Raw genomic sequence first — 19,964 nt, 5'->3', positions numbered from 1 at the left:
CTAAACCATCAACTGGAATTCAGTTCTGGGCATCACATTTTAGGAATACCACTTGATAAACTAAATCTTTTCAAGAAGGGATAACAGGATCAGATTCACGGCGGGAAGAAATCTTAGAAGGCAACTAGTACAGTCACCTCATTTTACAGATAAGAAAACAGGCCCAGAGAGAGGAAGTGATTTACCACTTTCATTCCATATCCAGCATACCCCTCTCAAATCAATCCATGGTGAGCCCTCTAAATGGTTTAATCTGTAACCTTGAGTCTATAAGGTTTGTCTCCTTAAGGGATATATGAGATTATGGCTGCTTAAGTAGATACATTCACCTTTTATGATATTGAAAGTACCATGGAATTATGATTTATAATGCTCATGCACATTTCCTGTGCCAAGTTTAAATCTCTAGTTTATGGCCATTAATATTTACTCTATTTGATTTGTCAGAGGCAGCAGGTCAGGATGACACAGTTGAGGATAGATGGGTGATTTGGACCTCATTGTGGTACTTCACCATGAGAATGGTTAGGACCAAATGGAGAACTATGCAGTCAGCAGTTTGTGCTCAGGCAGGGCAACTGAGATCATCTACTTAAACCATATGTATCTCGCATGTATGTAGTTATTTGCACAGTCTCCCCATTTAGATTGTGAGCTTGAGAGAAGGCACTCTTTGTCTTAAAAAAAAATTTTTTTTAATTCCTATCACCTGGCACATAGTGTTTAATAAATGCACTGGTTGTATTAACTGACCCAGATATGGTTTGAAGGAGGAGGGCACAAAGGTCCAAAATGATACTGGTGTATTAAAGTATAAGCAAAGAAAAACTGTTCCAAAAGGCTGGCTTTTTCTACCCACTCCCTGGGCAGAAATAGTATTTAAAAACATACTGTTGGGGAGGCTAGGTGGCTCAGTGAATATAGCACTGACCCTGGAGTCAGGACTACCTGACTTCAAATACGGCCTCAGACACTTAACACTTACTAGTGGTATGACCTTGGGCAAGTCACTTAACCCCAACTGCCCTGCCTCCCCCCCTGCAAAAAAAAGACAAAACAAATAAAAATGTACTGTAAAAATAATATTTAAGGACAATTTGCATTAGCATATAGTTTTTCTCATTTTTATTAATTCCTTACATTTATCCTGGGTTTTGTATGAAAATATGCTACAAATAAAACAGGTGGTTTGTATTAGAAAGGCTTGTGTGTTAACGATTACAACGAAGGAAAAAAAGTCACAAGAAAGAAGACAATATTAAACCAGTTGTCTATTTAATACTTTCACATAGTAGGCACTTAATATCTGTTGATTTGAATTGAAAAGAAAATAATTTATTAGAGCAACAAATAAATTTACAACCATATTCATAATGAATTTTTTGAGGAATAGGATGTAAGACGCCTGAAAATGTATCTGCCTTTTGACAAGGTAACTTAACAGGAGGAACAGTTTAAGAACCCCAGAATACAAATTACTCTGGCTTCTGTTACTGTTCAAATACATATTTATAAATGAGTGAACGTTTATGGTGTTCAGGTAGGCATTTTAAAAAGGATTAGCCTTATGTACATTAAAGATGACATAATAGAAACCGATTTTGCTAAGCTACAATACAGGATTTTGGGGGGGGCATATTAACGTTTTTCTGAAATAACTTCTGTTACGGATTCATAATCAGCATATTCCTTTAATGACTGTACAAGTTCATCTAGTAGATATTCTCCTAACATGAAACTTTGGATGTCATACAGTGACTTGCTTATTCTGTGATCTGTAACCCGATTTTGTGGAAAATGGTATGTTCTTATTTTTTCTGATCTTCCTTTGGTTCCAATCTACAAAACAAAAGGTAAGTTTACAAGAAATAGATAATCATATCTTATTCCTCAGGCTGCAACATAAACTAGATTGAAATATTAACAATTTAATGCCTATAAAAGTATTTAGATAGCATGGTGTGGTGGATGAGAGGCTTCTGATACAAGCTAGATATATGGCTCTGGGCAGTCACTCAACCTCTTAGTACCTTACACATGTCTGTAAGATTACAAATTGCAGGCAGATACTGATCTGCATTGGTAGATAGCTTCTTACCCAATTAAAGGTAAGGAATTAAAATTTAATTAAATAATTAAAAATTATTAATTGAATAACCAGTCAGGACCACCAGTCCCTCTCCACCCTCCAAACCAAACAAAAAACCTGGGTATTTCAAAATATCTGCATTCACTGATATGTGGATACTTTTTCACTAATGTAAATCATACTATAGAGTTGTAGCCAAAAATAATCATCATTGAGCAACCAATCTCTCAACTTAGTTGGTCCTTGGATGCTAGTTTGTCACTGAACCTATATATACTTGGTAAAAACAAAGAACTTGTGATCAAGGCTTTGGTGCCTCGAGTCACTGAGGTGGTGAGGCCTTAAGAGAGGAATACCTGTGCTGTATTATAAAAAAAGAAATTTGGGAGAGATATAAAGTTTAGGAGACATATTTACTAAGAGATTCTTTGTGCACTCATCTAATAATCTATCAGTACTATTATATTATCTATTGTACTACTAATTGCTTGTCATTACATCCTGTTCGGTTATCTTCATTCATGTCCAACTCTTCATGACCACATTTGTGGTTTTCTTGGCAAAGATACTGGTTTGCCATTTCCTTCTTCAGTTCATTTTACAGATGAGGAAACTGAGGCAAACAAGGTTAAGTGACTTGCTCAGGGTCACACAGTGACTTAGGCCAGATTTGAACTCAGGAATATTAGTCTTCTTGACTCCAGGCCTGGCACTCTACCCAGTGTGCCACCTAGCTGCCCCATCACACATCCTACTAGACCTAAACTAAATGTAAGCTAGGTGTGCCTTAATCTAAACTTTTGTTCTCCCTTAGAACCTAGCATGATAATGCTAAAGATCTAGGAAAGATGTAAAAAATTATCAAAGAAGTTGGAATCCAGTCCTTTGTTCAACTCTTTAAATAACTTTCATACTCTGAAGATATAAATTAAACACATTTCGTAGCAGTTGTGAAATGGGATTAATACAGCTTTTTTCATTGCTTTTAAGTTTTCATTTTCTTCCAGATACCTTTATTTTTAGTATATCATTAAAGAAAATTTTACCTGAATCTTTCTAGCATTGTATCGTTTGCTGGTCTCTTCTTCCAGTTGCATGCTATATAGTTTTGCCCGCAACTTTTTCATGGCCATTTCTTTATTTTTTATTTGAGACCTCTCCTGTTGGCATTCAGTAGCAACACCTGAATAGTGTCATGAGAATGAGAGTTTTAACAGAAAGCCTTCTTCATGTTTTATGCTCCTTTTTTCCTTCTCTTCCTTTTTCTATTTCATAAGAAAAAAAAAAGAGGGCTCTAGTAAAAAATTAAACTATAAAAGCATGACGATTTTTCAAAGGCTCACAAATCACCTTTCAAGTTCCAATTACAGAATAAAGGTTCCTGCTTTAGACATTTATCAAACAATAAGCATAAATCATTTAACAAAAGATCGATATTTTACCCCCAATTCTTGCCATCTACCATTAATCTTTTAGTTTTCAGCGTTCATTTCCACACGATTTAGAGTTCAAATTTTCTCCCCATCTCTCCCCTATGCCCCACCCCAAGATGGCAAGCATACTTATTACCCCTTCCCTCAGTCTTCCCTCTTTTCTATCCCCCCCAATCTGCTTCCCCCTTCCTTTCTTATAGGGCAAGATGAATTTCTATACCCCGTTGCCTTATTTCCCAGTTGCACTACAATTAATTTTTAAAATTAGGTTTCTTTTGGAGGTTCATCTTTAAAACTTTTTTTGCATTGTTCAATATTAACAGTGATTCTCCAGAATAAAGGGTACTAGATATGTGGATATGTGATCTCAACAAGTTTGATAACTTCCCTCCAGAGATATAAATGGCTATCCATCCACATTCATTTACTCCCCAAAGTCTTTATAGGAAGATCAGTCAGTCAAGAAGCATTATTAAACACACACCATTTGTCAGGCAAAGTGTTAAGCCCTGGGGATACAAAGTAAGGAAAAAGCAGTTCTTGCTTTCAAGAAACTCAGTTTTAATCCAGAGACAAACATCAAACAGCTGTATAAAAAAGGATATATGGAGGGTAAGCTGGAAATGATCCGTGGGGAAGGAACTAAATAGAACTGAGAAAGGCTTCTTGATAAAGTTGGAAGCCAGGGAAGTTAGGAGGTGGAGATGAGGGACAAAGTTCCAGGGATAGAAGACAGCCAGAAAAAATGTGTGGAGTCATTCGATGAGCAGCCTGTTCAAAGAATAGCAAAGTGTTGTGCATTTTCCCAAATTCAGTCTAGCCCACTTTCTTCTTTCTTAAATGTGGGCCCAACGCAGTGTCCATTTGCACTATTTTTCCTAGATATGTATATTGTTAGATACATTCAACAGGTTATCCAGGCAACTGCATATTACAGTTTAGACACAAGATAACTTTGCTATTTTTGTGTGAATATTGAGGCTGAATTCTTGAATGATTTTTAATAGTATTTCAAAGGCTTGTAATGTCTAATAGCAGGGACGTGGCAACTTGATGAGCAGTCCCCTAAACTTAGCTATCTACACCAAGGGATTTACGGTAGGTGTGTCTATGTATTGATATGTTCTTTAATTATTCAAAGGCTCTTCAATAATTTTTTATGCCAATAATCAGAGATCCATTTCATTAGGAAAAATGACCATATTACGACACTCAGTTGAGCTTATATAGTTCCCTTCAACTTCTATGTTAGAAAATCAAGAAGTACCTGTTGGAAGATGAACTACTCGGACAGCACTGTCAGTAGTGTTTACATGCTGACCCCCAGCTCCACTAGCTCGCTTAGTTTCAATTCGTAAATCTTTAGGATTGATTACCAGATTAATCTACATAAGAAAAAGAAATAGCATTAAAAATAATTTCAAACACAAATACATATGTTTATGTATGATTATTTGCATAAAGCTGAGTCATTATCAAACTGTAATGCACCTGATAGTCTCTTATAGGTGTCAGAGGACAGATACTTAAAAAAGGGAACAAAGAATGCCATTCAGAATTTTTTAATCCTCAAAATAGAGATTCCTTGGAAATTAGCAAGGTTCTACTTCAAGATAGGAGATCAACTGAACTTACTAGCTAAAATAATTTTTATGGAATATCTCAGAATTCAATATACAAGATGAATAACGATCAAACTAACTGAATTCTTGAGGCTGGTCTGGGATCTGTTTTCTAACCTGTAAAATGACAGGTCTGGACTACACCAGAAGTGTCAAACCTGCAGCCCACACCACTCCCAAGTGCAGCCTTTTAACAGATTACAATGTAATTGGAAAATATTTAACAACAACAACGAAAAAAACCAATAAAACATAATGTTAATATATTATTTTCTAAGTCAATATATATGCAGCCCACAGGTTTAGTGGACCCCATTTCCATTTGAGTTTGACACCACTGGCCTAAATGGCCTCTGAGGTCACTTTCAGCTCTAAGTCTCTGATAACTGTTTAGGAACCACTCTTCAACTAATTTGTTTTTTTTCAGGAAATACAGTCTAACCTAATAATTTATGTGAATATATAAAATGTGAATAAAAAACCCCCAGTATATACTTGTTCTGGGCCTTCAGGATTAGGTTTTCATTTTAATGGGTTTTAGACATATTGTGAATATTTTAATTTGTTAAAGTAGCATTCTATCTATATAGTTCATATGCTAGAATCAGTCATATTGTATTTGCAAAGGATAGAATTCACCCCATGGAAGGTAGTTTAGTTTTCAAAATTTTAAAAGGATATTATAAAGTCCTTTCACCAGTAAAAGTGGTGCTACAATGAGGAAAAGTACCGTGTTTCCCCGATAATAAGACCTATCCCGAAAATAAGCCCTCCCCTTACTGTGTAAGATTCCTCGAAAATAAGCCCTATTGAGATTGCTACTGTAGTCAAGGTGATCCCCTGCGCTACACGCTACATTATGGTACCCTCTGTATGCACTGCCCCCCCCTTCGTGAAACGCATGCCGCGCTCCGAGCTGCATCCAATCAGAGCTGCAGCAGTGAGCTTGTCATCCTGTTCTTCCCCAGTGATTTGCTTGCTGGCGCCATTGAGAGCAGTGCCTCGAAGGAGAGCTGAGGCAGGACAACATAAGCCCTCCCCTAAAAATAAGCCCTCTGGTGTTTTTCTTTCCAAAAAAAATGATGACAGTGCCTTATTATCGGGGAAACACAGTATGTGTATAATTCACAACAAGTTAAGGATAAGAGGTGCACAGGAAAATTATAATTTCCCCTTCCTTACAACCCAAAGTGAAATCATGGGTTCTCAAAACCAATTAAGTCTGTAAGAAGAAAAGGAAGTATAGAATTATATCAAGAATAACTGGAAATATTGCTGCTTACTTCAGTAGGCTGGGGCAGTACTGCTACAGTCATTGTGCTGGTATGCATCCGGCCTTGCTTTTCAGTCTTTGGCACTCGTTGTACTCGATGTACACCTCCTTCAAACTTCATGTGCCTGTAAGCTTCTGGTCCCCCAATGCTGGCAGATGCATGTCTTAGGCCACCTTACAAAACAGAAGCAGCACAATTTGTATTCATTACTGCCATTTACAAAGACTACTGTAACTTCTACCATCTTAAAATATAATTTACACAGCAACAAAAAGTAAGCATTTAAATTTTGTAGATAACTATTTATAATCTATTTCCTCAGCTAATCAGTAATATTATGCCTCAACATGTCCTAAATACAAGAATATGTTTCATCAGACTTAATGATTTAAATTTTGTTCAATGTACCCCATTAGGTATGGTGGGAAGGGGGGGGGGGCATAAAAACATAAATAACATGCTCTCTGTCCCCAAACTTTTTTGAGAAGGGGAAGGAGTGGACCTGTATTTTATCATTGTGTTTCATATTGGTGATTTTTCTATAATTTATAAACAAATAATAACCTGTATGTACATTTTTGTTCCTTCTCTCCAAAATCCTTTTGTAAGAATAACAATTACTTACGAAGCTTTTTTACACTTTAAACAAAGTCTTCTCCTCACAACAACTCTTTGAAGTCAGTAGTATAAGTATTACTCTTATTTTAAAGGTGAACAAACTGAGGCTCAGAAGAAGAGAGAGACTTGCTGCTCTCACAGCTAGTTTCAGAGACAGGATTTGAATCCTGAAAGAGCTCCAAGTCGACTCTTTACTAGGACAGTGAAATCAACCTACTAAATTCCAAGTGAATTGATATGGTATTACTGACCTATTTCACTGGGAAAATATTCCAGTATTTCAAAATGCCATTTTTTATATGTAGCATATCGCTGGTACATATCAAACATCTCTGCAGTAAACAACATAGCTTCCTGACCCCCAACTCCAGCAGTTAATTCCAAGACTAAGTCACTTTCATCTGTTTCTTCGGAGGGAATCAAGAGTAAGATTATCTGTAAAAACAAAAATTCCAATCCTGATATTTAAGATAGGTATTTTAAAAACTGAACAAAGGGGCTATTGGCAGGCAGGGGCAATTTAAGTATTAAGATTTACCAGGCTATTCCAGATACACATCTCAATATGACAAACTGTTGATGTTGCAACTATAATATCTATAAGTATATATGTATTTCTTTATATATGTTCAAACTGCTTTTCCATTCCGTCAACGAGCATTCTATGTGGAGAGAGCATTACACTATGTACCATGCAGGTAGAATACCAAAAAAAAAAAAACAAAACATAGCCCTTGTCCAAATTTTTATTGTAATTGGAGAAACACACACATGGATGTTAACAAACAACTGCAAATTGTTACAGAACCACTGAGAAGCAATATGGCATATCAGAAAGAACACTTGATTTGACATCACAGGACTTAGTTCTATATCCTAGGGTCTTCTATTCTCAGGGTTCTTAGGTTGAAGATTCTAAGCTCCTATTCAGGGTTAGGAGTTCCCTGGATATGGAACAGTGCATATCTTCTCAGAATGTGCTAGTTTTGCAGATTTTATCGTTCTTTTTAGTACCAATAAAAATTTATTTTTAAAAATGTCTATTCAGGCTATAATATACAATTGGATAGTGCAGAGCTACTGCATTAGTACTCATACCTTGGAGAGTCACTGCAGTTAGACAGTTAGACTGGACCCAAATTTGAAAAGGTGGAGAAAGGCAGTTGAATTACCATTGGGAAATCATATAGTGGTTTTATTAATATCCATATTTCCCCCTGAAATAAAGGCCCATCTTTGTAACACTGATATTTTTCTGTTGATGCTATATGGCTGACAGTCAGATAATACAGTCTTTAAAAAATTAAATTTGTCAGTCAACCAAAGGGCAAGAGAAGCACATGGTGGATGAGAACAAGTTGCAGTGTGTATCTACGTGTGTATACACACACACACGCATATATAAACATACATATATATACACACACACATTTGAATTAGAAAGGAGAACCAGTGTAATATCATTAATTATAAACGTGAAAAGAAGATGGACAGATTATGGAGTGAGAATGTTTCCTTCAAGTTCCAGCTTCTGCAAAAAATCCCTCCCCTGCTCTTTAGTATTAGTGCCTTTTCTCTGATATTATCTTGGGTATACCCTTATCTTACACATATCTTATCTGTATAGTTGTCTCCTCTATTAAGATTTGAGCTTCTTGGGGTGGCTAGGTGGCACAGTGAGTATGAGCACCGACCCTGAAGTTGGGAAGACCTGGGATCGGTTCTGGCCTCAGATACTTAACACCCACACACAAAAAACTTACTTAACCCCAGTTGCTTTAAAAAAAAAAAAGGTTTGAGCTTCTTGAGAGTAGACAGTTTGGTTTTTGTCTTTTTTTTGTATACCCAATATTTAACACAGTGCCGAGAATATGGTAGTTGCTTAAACATCTGTTAGCTTGATTTAAAGCTTGTACATCTGCTTCACTGGCATTTATGCAATGTCAAGAGAGCTAAAAGGAATCTCCCCAAATGGTTGGAACCCCTCTGTAGTATTCATAGGAGATGGGCAAGAGTCCCACAGGATAAGATAGGGATAGGATGTAATTTCCACTATTAAAGGTACACTTCCCTTCTAGGATACACAGTGAAAAAAGCCCAAGAATGTTTTTTCTACTACATCACTTACTTTTCATAAGTACAATACCTTTTGCTTCAATTTAGTTAATTCTTTCTGACAAGAAATTATTTCATTTTCTGCAAGTTTCCTTAGGTCTTCATTCTCATCTAGGAAAGCAAAGATTTGAAATTACATAGTTAATAAGTTTTAAGAAAATAGTTGAAATTTTGTGTTGAAAAAAATATACATTTTTATTAATTTTTCTTTTCCAGCAAATAGCAAAGTAACTTTCCAATATGCCTGCAGAGATTTTTAAGTTTAGGGAATTTATATTAGAGAACATTGTTAATTAATATAATCAAATAGCAGCCTCTACTGGTAATCCCCTTAAAAATTATGCCTAGCTGCTTTTATCTAAAAACACCCTTCAAAGTGACTGTGGTTTCATCTACATTACTGAATTCTCTAGGCAACTGAAGAATTACAATGAAACTAAAATTTTCAGATAATCTGATATGTTTTGCTTGACTACTTAAAACAGTGTATCAAGCTATGCTTCCTTTTTAAGAAATGTATTTTTACTTATTTCATTAAATATTTTCCAATTATGTGTAAATCTTAACACATTTAAAAAAACCTTTTAGTTCCAAATTTCCTCCCCTCTCCCACCCACTGAAAAGATAAAGAATTATAATGACTATACATGTGAAGTCATGTAAAACATTTCCCATATTAGACATGTAGCCAAAGTAAACACACACACACACACACAAAATCCCCAAGAAAAATAAAGTAAAAAACTATCAAGCTGTACTTCTTAAAGTACATCTTCATGAGGAAAGTCAAATTTTTCATGGTACCAGTAACGGCACTGATTTCATTTATTGTATATCTGCTAACAAGTTTGCTTTCTCTAGGGACAGGGAACTGATTATGGTCAGGGAGAATGATAAAGAGTCTGGTGACCGTCATTTTGCAAAATGGAAAGCAGTCAAAGGTAAAGGAAAAGTAAGGCATACACAGCAAAACACTGCCCTCAAGGTTTATAATAAACTGTCGTGTGTACAGTTATATGCTATGAGCTCGGCAAAAGTGGTAAAGAAAATGTTTCTGGCTCCAGGCACTAAGAAAAACTTCATAGGAGAGGAAGCATTTCAGTTACTCCTTACAGGTTCTAAGTATTCTGATAGGCAGAGTGGTGATGGAATTCTAAGGGGAAAGGACATAAGCAGTGTCTGGAATGGAAAAATGTTCAGGGAATGGCCGGAGTATGGATCAGGGTCAGCACAGTTCGGTGGAAAGACTATGTAAGGAACCGAGGGGTAACGAGGCGGGGGAGGGGCTGGTGGGGTGCGTGTGCGTGTGTGGGGGTGCTACTACGCCGAAACACTATATAAAATGTCAGACACTGTCATCCCGTCTAATATTTTCGCTTAATTACTTTTTCCTTGCCCCAAGGGACGGTTATGTAGGAATAGGGCTAAAATGAAGGGCTTGCAAACGATGATTTTTAAGATGCCACAGACGGGTGTAAATGAAAGGGAGGAGGGGAATCTTGGATACAGATGAAGGAGTTAACCTCTTATTAGTGCCGACAATGAGCCATGAGGCAGCCCCAACCTTCCAAATTACCAGAACGAGCAGTTTAAAGTCGAGGAAGCCTTTCCCCTATTCCCCTGGAAGCCTTTCCGGGACCCCGGACCGGCCCTCGCCGCTGCACCGCTCCCGTCTTCCCGCACCCTCACCCTCCAGCAGCCGCTCCGTCTCTAGCAGCTCCTGCTCCTTCTCCCTCAGTCTCTGGGCCGCCATCGCCAGCTCTGGTCCCTGGACCTGGGACAGGGTCTGGACTCCGGGTCCCGCCAGGCGTTCGAGGAAACTCCTCATGGCCCCGCCGCCGGCGAAGAGCTCCTCCAGCTGAGGGCTGCCAGAACTCACCGGCCGGCTAGGGGGCCTAATTAGGGCTCCGCGGGCCCACAAGGGTCGAGCAACTCGGAGCAGTAACGGCAACCACATAATTGTACCAATAGCCGGACCGGAAACAGAATCTTCGAGACAGAAATCCCGGGGTATTCGTTAACTATCGCGAGAAGAGGCGGAGCTCCGAGGTCAGCTAAATGAGTTCGTGGAGGTCTGTGTCGGGCGCGACAGCTACACGTGGTTTAAAAGGCTCTTTTTATCCCTCCCCGCCTAGAACCGGGAAGGGCGCGGTCAAGAAGTTGGGGATGATTCGATTGGCTGTCGCTGGCAGACGAGGGCGTGGTCAAAAGTTGCAGCTGATTTTGACAGAAGGCGTGTTTAAGCCACACGTGGAAGCAGGTCTGGTGTCAAATAACAGCTGGGCACTGGAAACTGAGGGACCGCCTCCGAATTGTTTGCTCTTTTGTCCAGGCAGTAGACCAACCCTGGGCGGCGGGCAGCATCATTTAAAGATCTCTTGGGGCTGGCTCCAGCAAAAGATAGCTCTACATTGCCAGAGGAGGGCGTTGAAAGAAAAGGAGCCATAGAGAAGTGAAACTGCTTCTTTCCCGAGCTTTGTATTTGAAACCGGTCTCAGAACCTCTTAAAAGCTTGTTTTCTTGCCGGGAAGTCACTACTTCAGTAGTACACCCCCTTAGATGTGCGGAGCAGGCATGTTCCCTGTAACCATTGTCTCTACTTTAATCCCTGCTGCGGAGACCTCATTACAATCTCCACCTTTCTTCCTTCTCTAACAACGACATTTTTTTCTTCTGTTTCATTCCTTGTTTGTCCTTTCGATGTGTGTGATGATGCAAACTCTAGTGGAAAATTGATGGGGAGGTATTCTTATTCTTTATATCTTATAAAGCAACTGTGAAAGTGCTTTTATGACATCTAGTTCCTTCAAAATTATTCTTCCAATTCAACTTTAGTTCCTTAAGATTTCTCTCTCAACCCCCAGTTCAACCCCCATTCCTACCCTCAGGTTGCACCTTTCACCTATCTCAGATTTCCCACCAACAATTTTTTTTTCCTTTTTTTTGCAGAGTTGATGCCGTTAAAAGTTCAAGTGTGGCAACAGGCACCGCCACACGTCCATGGTTTTAATAAATTTTGCTCTTACCTGTCTTTTCTCTATTTTTCTGTTCCTGAACACATACATACATGCATGCATACACACACGAGCTCTTGAGGATTTCAGAAACGTTCCAAGTAAGCTTAGAGTCACAGGGGAAGTAAGACAAAATGTTCTTGGGGCACTAGGTTTAGTCATCCTTCAAGACTACTGCCACTACCCAACTGATCAGTCAGTTGAACCCCACTCAAGAGAACTAAGTGGTCTGTGCTCAAAATACTGCATATTTGAAACCTCAAAACAATATCTGTAAATAATGATAAAAGTGAATAAAAATAATGGAAAAGATATAAGATTCGAAGGAACACTAACTCAAAATCAAAACCATTCTGTAGTATGAATGTTTAGTTCATTTCAAATCCTTCTTGAGAGATATCACAAACTTTATTCTTGACTCATACTTCCCTTCCCCCATTTCAGTCTACAAAATGCAATGGAAAATTCAGGCTAGATAATCCCAGCCTGATATCCAGTTTATTAATAAAAATATAGCTTTTCTTTATGAAATGCACATGGATAATTTTGATTACATTAAATTGAAAAGGTTTTGCACAAAGCCAATGCAACCAAAGTTAGGAGGGAAGCAGAAAACTGGGAAATAATTTTTACAACCAGCATCTCTGGTAAAGGACTCATTTCTAAAATATATAGAGAACTGAGTCAAATTTATAAGACTACAAATCATTCCCCAATTGATAAATGGTCAAAAGACATGAACAGGCAATTTTCAGATGAAGAAATTAAAGCTATCTATAATCATATGAAAAAATACTCTAAATCACTATTGATTAGAGAAATGCAAATCAAAACATTTCTGAGGTACCACACCATACCTATCAGATTGACTAATATGGCAAAACAGGAAGATGATAAGTGTTGGAGAAGCTATGGAAAAATTGGAACATTAATGAATTGTTGGTGGAGTTATGAACTGATGGATCCAACCATTTTGGAGAGCAATTTGGAACTAAGCCCACAGGGCTATAAAACTGTTCATGCATACCCTTTGACCCAGCAATAATACCACTTCTAGGGCTTATCCCAAAGAGATCATAAAAATTGGAAAAGGACCCACATGTACAAAAATATAGCAATTCTTTTTGTGGTGGCCAAGAATTGTATATTGAAGGGATGCCCATCAATTGGGGAATGGCTGAACAAGTTGTGGTATATGAATGTAATGGAATGCTATAAGAAATAAAGAGCCGGCAGACTTCAGAAAAACCTGGAAAGACTTATTTGAACTGATTGTGAATGAGGGGAGGAGAACCAGAAGATTGTACATAGTTACAGCCACATTGTTTGATGACTAACTTTGATAGAGTTAACTCTTCTCTGGAATGTGAGGTTGTAAAACAACCCCAACCTCATGATGAAAAATGCTATCCACATCTAGAGAAAGAACTACAGTCTAAATGTAGATAAAGCTCCTATTTGCTCTTCTTTTGTTGTTTTTGTTTCTTCTTTCTCATGGTTTCTCCCATTGGTTTTAATTCTTCTTTACAACATGACTAATGTGAAAATGTTTAATATGAATGTTTATCAGATTGTATGCCATCTTGGGGAGAGAGAAGGGGGGGTCAGGAGGAGAAAATTTAAGACTCAAAAGCTTGTGGAACTGAATGTTGAAAAGTAAAAATATTTTATTTTATTTTTTGCTTTTTGGAGGGCAATTGGGGTTAAGTGACTTGCCCAAGGTCACAGTCTAGTTTTTGTGTTAATTGTCTGAGGACGGATTTGAACTCATATCCTCCTGACTCCAGGGCCAGTGCTCTATTCACTGCTCCACCTAGCCACCCTGTAAAAATAAATTAATTAAAAATAAAGTTTTCCATGCTTGAATTGTTCAAGTAATTACTTATTTTTTTTTATATAGTATGGGGAGACAGTTTTTTTATCTCATGAAGTCTTTGCATTTTAAGATTGCATATGAAATCCATTTCCTCTTTTTTGGGGGAGAGGGACTCAGTAAAACTGGAAATCATCTTCTCCTTAGTAACCTGTCATATACCCCATAGTTTTATTATAAATAGTTTTAGATGTCCATGCTCCAATTTCTGTGTTGTCTTTGCCTATAACATCTGTATTGGTGATTTATGGTTTTAACTACACATGATAAGACTCTCAGCTGAATTCCCAAAACATAAGTCTTTTAAAGAATATACTTTATTATATTATAAAAGGTGCAAAATTGTAGTAAGCAATAACCTTATAGTACAGCCATTGAAAAGAATCCAATCAGTCATTCCCTTTTTTCCCCCCTCAGATGCATATAGTAATTAAAGTAACAAGTCATCAAGTGTACTTTTTTTTTTACTACTAAATTGCAACACCAATGGGAAAATGGTAAATTCTCCAAGGATTACATTATTAAATTTCTTATCATTTCAAAGCCTTTTAGTAAAATCAATTTAATGCATATGCATTTTACAATATCATCTATGTTTCCACAATATAGTCAAAAAGGAAAACATTGGTAAGGTTTTTTTTTTTTTCACTTTGAAAACTCAAAGGAAAATAGTTTTCGAACAAGATTTAGAATTTTTCACATTAATGTCATGCTCAAATTCTATTACATTAAAAAAAATCTGGTCAGTATAGAGTTCCTACAGTTCATCTGGCCTTGAAAAATAGCCTAGAATGCTGCCTATTAAATTGTATTCATGCATTCAAAACTTCTTAACTGTCCACTGATAAGTGCCAGTGAAATCCATCAAAATAGACAGATAATGAGAATGGAAATTTTAAAAATTACTCAAATGTTAAATATTATTAATTTTACAAGATCATATGCTTTGGAGTTCTGAATAACATTTTAAAAAATTGATCAGATAGCCTAGAATTATACATAAGTAATTTTAAAATTGTGACAAGTGAGTAAAAGCCACAATTGAAAATTAAAGCATACATGAATTTCATTGTTTGGTGAAGGGCAAAACAGAACACCATTCAACAAAAAGGGTATCATCAACTTCAATTCCATAGAAATGAACTAAAGTCTAGGGGAATTCTAAAAGAAAAGGGTTGAATCCAAGTAATTACTACCTAAATAAAGTGGAAAGTGAAGGTAATTATTCAGACAATTAGAGTAACAACAACAAAAACACTTTCACATCAATTATCTGAACTTCATGGTGAAACTTTATTTTAAAAATCAGTTACACTCTTCACTTTGTTAAGTTCTCACTCTGAATTTCAGTATATTCCATTTAGCATATTGTGTTCATTCTTTAAACATCAACTTGTAAATATTGTGGTGAAGAATTTAGATATTTTCCAATATTTATCACAAATTAGTACTAAATATCTTATGTAATTATTCCTCCACTATTGCCCTTTAGATTTCTAATAATATGTACAACTGTCAAATTCCTTAAAGTTCCAACTTAAAAATACTTTGTTTTAACTCTGTTATTCTCTGAGTTAAAATGCTGGATGCTTATCCTTTTCCTATTTATATTACGATTTTTATATCAGTCAACAAGTATTTATTAAGTGCTTTCTATACTCCACAGGCACTGGGCTTCAGGGAAAGGATTTTAAACTAGTTTCCCCTTTTGCCTTTTAAAAGAAAATTTTGCTGTTTACTTTGTACCATTTTCTATCTCCATAGCAAATATTTCTATTACCTTTATATCTCCTTTAAGTGTCTAATAGGATAGTCCACGAAATAAAAATAATTTCCATTAATTATGAGTTTTGTGCCTTATCATAGACTGAAAACATACAGATTTAAACGAGTAGTCATGGGAAAGCCTTATTGATATATCTTGAAAAAGCACCTTTTTTTTTTTTTGCCACACATTTTAAATGCAGGTGTTATTTTTTAAAAAATGCACACTTCATTTGTAAACTGTGCCCCCTTTTGAAATATGAAAGTCCAGTGTAATTTTGTAGCTTTCTTTTTTGTACTTTCACGTTTTGTCTTATATATTGATTCACAAAAGTCTAATATCCCCTATTAGACTCCCTAAGGGCAAGAACATGGTTGCCTTATTCATCTTTTTATCTCCTGGTGCCTAGCAGAATGTCTTACATTTATTAGGTAATCAATAAATATTTATGGAGTAAATGTGGCTTATTTGTTTCAAAGTAAGAATGCCCTGTCAGAAGTCAGTTTTCAGTTAACAGTTTAAATATACAGATATTTGGAGCACAAAGAGTAATGTGTAGGAACAGGTAGTGAGGAGAGGAACACAATTAATGCACCTGAGAACTATTCCTTCAAATCTGATTACTTTTTTGTGGCTAGTTTGAATGCCCTATACTTTTACTCATTGTCTCTTTAAGAGTTTTTTTTTTTTTTGTTAAGAGCTGTAAATCTTTCTTTTCTTTTGAAGCCTAGACAGAGTAAATCCATTCTCTTAGGACGACCCAGGAGATACCACTAGCATACGCTACTTTTTAACCTCCTTTATTCCCCCACTAATATTGTCACAGCCAAAGTTCTTAAAAGCTTTATATTTATGTGTTGTAATACATCACATTGTGTTATATTTTACCAATATGCACTGTCGCAGCAATTAAGACAAGAAATATCAAACATTTTTTATAGACTTGCTCACTGGAACAAACATCTTTCATTCGGTTGGGAATGAAGTGGTGGTTTGATAGACTGTTCTCAAAACAATAACAACAACAAAAACAAAAAACACCTCCAGAAAGGGAAATAAAAATTACGTTAATGAAAAATTGTAATGGGGCAATTAATATGAGCTAGTTACACTTTTTGAAAATTGTCTAACTTACTCTCAAACTATATCCGCTATTGAACACACTGGGGGAAATAACTCAATTGTTTCTTGAAGGGGTTCTAAAGTTCCTTGAAAATGTTAGGAGGCATTTTCAAAAGGAGTCCTTTTATTTTTGCACTTAGAGGGGAAAAACTTTCCTCTTTTCCAGCCTTCACAGTGTCCTAAACCACTTTATATTTTGTAGTGCCATAGAAAAAACAACACTGGCTTTGGAATAAGAGGACCTGGCTGATTCAAATCCAATCTCTGCTAATTAATACCTGTTCAATCCTAGGCAAGTCACTTAACAGAAGTTAAGTTTAGTCTTCAGTTTCCTCATCTGTAAAATGATAAGAGTTGGAATGGATGAGCTCTACAGTCCCTCTAGTTCCAAATTTGTGACCCTCTAATATTTTGTAAATTGTTACAGTCATAATGCTACTTTCCTTTATAGGAAGTTGTTATTTTAGAACGATAAAAATGTATAGGTCAAACCCCAGAACCAGGTATCAGTTAAAGTTCAGTACTAGGATGAATATGAGTTTAATTTTTGTCCTCAATAAATGCATATTATTTACCTGCTCCTATTATCCTTCAGAAATTCTGAATTATCATTCAAATACACAATACATTTCATTCCACAAGTAAATACTTAGGCAGTATTAAAGGATACTAATAAACAGTCCTCCTGCCCACCATGCACACTAAACAATTTTCAAAATTGATTATCTTCATTATTTACAATTTTTAAAAGGCAGCCAAAAGAAAAAAAAAGACCACATTGTGGTCTTGGCTCTTGTCCATACTAAAATTTTGAGATCAAAATTGTTCTTAGCTCTTATTACAAGTACATACAAATGTGCCCATAATGCTTTAATCTGCATGTACCAAGGCTGGAGTTTGCACCACTCGACTTGTATAATTCTGACAAAACAATTACCTTATACTTTTGCAAATTAAAAAAAAAGTCTGTTTATTCAGACCTTCTCAAAGTATAAAAAGCCAGTAAATCTGTCTACTTAGGATAAATAAAGTGGAGAGATAAGTAATAATCCTGTTACTATCTGTAAGCAGATAGGCATTCTGGAAAATTCTGACAATCAAAGTCTCTTTGCTCAATATCAGGGCATTTTGTCTGAACTATCCAGAGGATGATCTCTCCTTCACTTTCCAATGTAGACACAGCTCATTTTGGGCACTCTAAGTGCAGTAACCATTTTCAGATCACATAGTGTACTATAGCAGCATGCAAAAAAACCCAACCCACCTTGGTGGCCTAAAATATATTTTTGCACCTTCCAAGGGGTCTCATTTTTCCTAAAAAAACCAATGTATACATTAGGAGAATTTAGAATACTAAAACAGATGTTGTGCTATTGAAATGGTAGTATAGACACCACTTAAATTGTTGGGCTTTTCTTTTTAGTTTCTTGATTTTATTTACTGTTTTATTTATATAGCAAACATAATATAAAGTGACTTTTTTTTCTTTAAACTTGATAGAGCACAAAATATACAGACACTGCTTCTAGGAAGAAACTTCAGGGCTCTGTGGTTAAATCTTAAACCCCTGAAAATAGGAGTTTATTATGGAAATGTTCACACAGTTGTAAAAAAAAAATTAATGTGTAAACTTATTCCAGTTTCCTCCATAAGACAACTACCTAAACAATTTCCAAAAGGATGCACCTATTTCAAAATATATACTTTATGAACTCCAATATTAGAGATCAATATTGTTTTTATAAGGGCCCTTATGTTAGATTTGGTAAAATGGTAAAAGTATTGTCAAACAGACAATTCTTCTACTGGTCCAAAGTATCTTATAAAGATAGCTTCTGACTATCAGGTCACCATCAAATAGTAACATCAAGAATATAAAGTCTACATTTTAAAAGATTTATACATGCAATATTTCTAATAGTATTTTACATGGTTTTTTTTTAGTTCTATGCACCAATGTTATTGTGCCTCCACATTGTAACAAGTATGAAAATACACCATATGTGTGTATGTATATATAGTAGTAATATAACCAATGTAATACTAATTCAGAAAAAAAAAAGTTTAAATCATTTCAGGAACAACAGAACTTCACAGTAGAAGTGGTTATTCTTTATCGTATTTTCTTCATTCTTCAGGAAAAAAATATGAATTATCTATTGTTGTAAACATATTCATTGCTATGAGTCTATTAGTATAGTACTAAAAACGTTTATTCATATGGTAAATAACTAACCAACATGAATAAAGTATGTCATAACACAGTAACATTTTCAGACAAAACAGGCATTTATTAAAAGAAATGTTTGTTATAAATATTTTATGTCTTGCATTTTAACTACATTTTCATAAATAACAATGTATTTAAAAGTGCTGAATATGATAGGATAGTCAGCAACGCCAGTGTAAACAGAATATTTTGTTTTTTATTCTGGATTTTTTTATCCCATTTTGTCAAACACTACAACAGTTAAAATATTTGCATAGGGAGTAGAGAATAGCCCTTTAAATAGCTCCTGAATTCTATATTAATTACAAAATCAAATTCACTTAAAAACAGTTTTAAAATGTTTTAGGTTCACGGACACAAAAACTTATAATGTCAGACTTCAAGTAAAATAAGTTGTAAAATAAAACTCCAAAACTGCTCTTTTGAAATATGCTTAATAAATTAAAAATAAATGAGAGGTAGTAAAAGAAAATGAAAAAGAAAACCTAAAATTTTAATATCATCCCTAGTATAAGGCCAGTGTTCTCGAGTGGCTATAACTATTTTTCAACTTTCATTCAAAGTCACATAGTTATTTTCACCAAGCTTACAATGATAAAAATAGCCTCCAGGGGATATTAACATTTACAACACAACACTTTGATATAAATATGAAGGTGATGGTGTTTGATACGTTACAGGATACTGTTTTCTTGAATGTCAAAAGTGCATACCCACATCAGGCAAGATCTTTGTTTTTCCTTTCTTTCCTTCTTTTCTTTCTCTTTCTTTCTTTCTTTCTTTCTTTCTTTCTTTCTTTCTTTCTTTCT

At 35.7% G+C, this 19,964-nt stretch overlaps 2 protein-coding genes across 6 annotated transcripts in view; both read right to left on the bottom strand.

Moving 5' to 3' along the window:
- Window positions 1-1,069: 1,069 nt before the first annotated feature.
- Window positions 1,070-11,169, bottom strand: MTRF1L (mitochondrial translation release factor 1 like). 3 transcript variants are annotated; one of them, XM_069069637.1, is made up of 7 exons: window positions 10,841-11,168; window positions 9,183-9,262; window positions 7,288-7,471; window positions 6,428-6,591; window positions 4,790-4,907; window positions 3,136-3,272; window positions 1,070-1,839 (listed from the first exon to the last, which is right to left on the bottom strand). In XM_069069637.1, the coding sequence occupies exons 1-7, from the start codon at window positions 11,106-11,108 to the stop codon at window positions 1,639-1,641; spliced, it is 1,152 nt and encodes a 383-aa protein (XP_068925738.1). In that variant the 5' UTR covers window positions 11,109-11,168; the 3' UTR covers window positions 1,070-1,638. The 3 variants fall into 3 exon arrangements, with proteins under 3 accessions (XP_068925738.1, XP_068925740.1, XP_068925739.1); XM_069069639.1 differs by lacking the exon at window positions 10,841-11,168 and having other exon boundaries at window positions 9,165-9,258; XM_069069638.1 differs by lacking the exon at window positions 1,070-1,839 and having other exon boundaries at window positions 3,217-3,354; window positions 10,841-11,169.
- A 3,190-nt stretch (window positions 11,170-14,359) lies between these two features.
- The window catches only part of RGS17 (regulator of G protein signaling 17), a 231,173-nt gene continuing 225,568 nt past the window's right edge, over window positions 14,360-19,964 (bottom strand). For all 3 annotated transcript variants that reach the window (XM_069069634.1, XM_069069636.1, XM_069069635.1), the window contains exon 5: window positions 14,360-19,964. This exon is cut by the window's right edge and continues 1,502 nt beyond it. The gene's annotated coding sequence lies outside the window, so the exon portion shown is untranslated.

The sequence above is a fragment of the Petaurus breviceps genome, unplaced genomic scaffold (assembly GCF_028583685.1).
Source record: "Petaurus breviceps papuanus isolate PSGF00001 unplaced genomic scaffold, PetGlider_PUasm1.0 90784, whole genome shotgun sequence".
Lineage (NCBI taxonomy): Eukaryota > Metazoa > Chordata > Mammalia > Diprotodontia > Petauridae > Petaurus > Petaurus breviceps.
Note: the sequence above shows the minus strand (reverse complement) of the source record. Positions and strands in the feature narration are given on the sequence as shown.

Excerpts from the sequence above, each read along its gene's own strand:
- MTRF1L (XM_069069637.1), bottom strand. The coding sequence starts at position 11,108 with ATGTGGTTGCCGTTACTGCTCCGAGTTGCTCGACCCTTGTGGGCCCGC. Across the intron at positions 6,592-7,287 it reads ATATTTTCCCAGTGAAATAG|GTGGCCTAAGACATGCATCT; the intron begins GTCAGTAATACC and ends CTGTTTTGTAAG. Across the intron at positions 1,840-3,135 it reads ACAATGCTAGAAAGATTCAG|ATTGGAACCAAAGGAAGATC; the intron begins GTAAAATTTTCT and ends TTTGTTTTGTAG.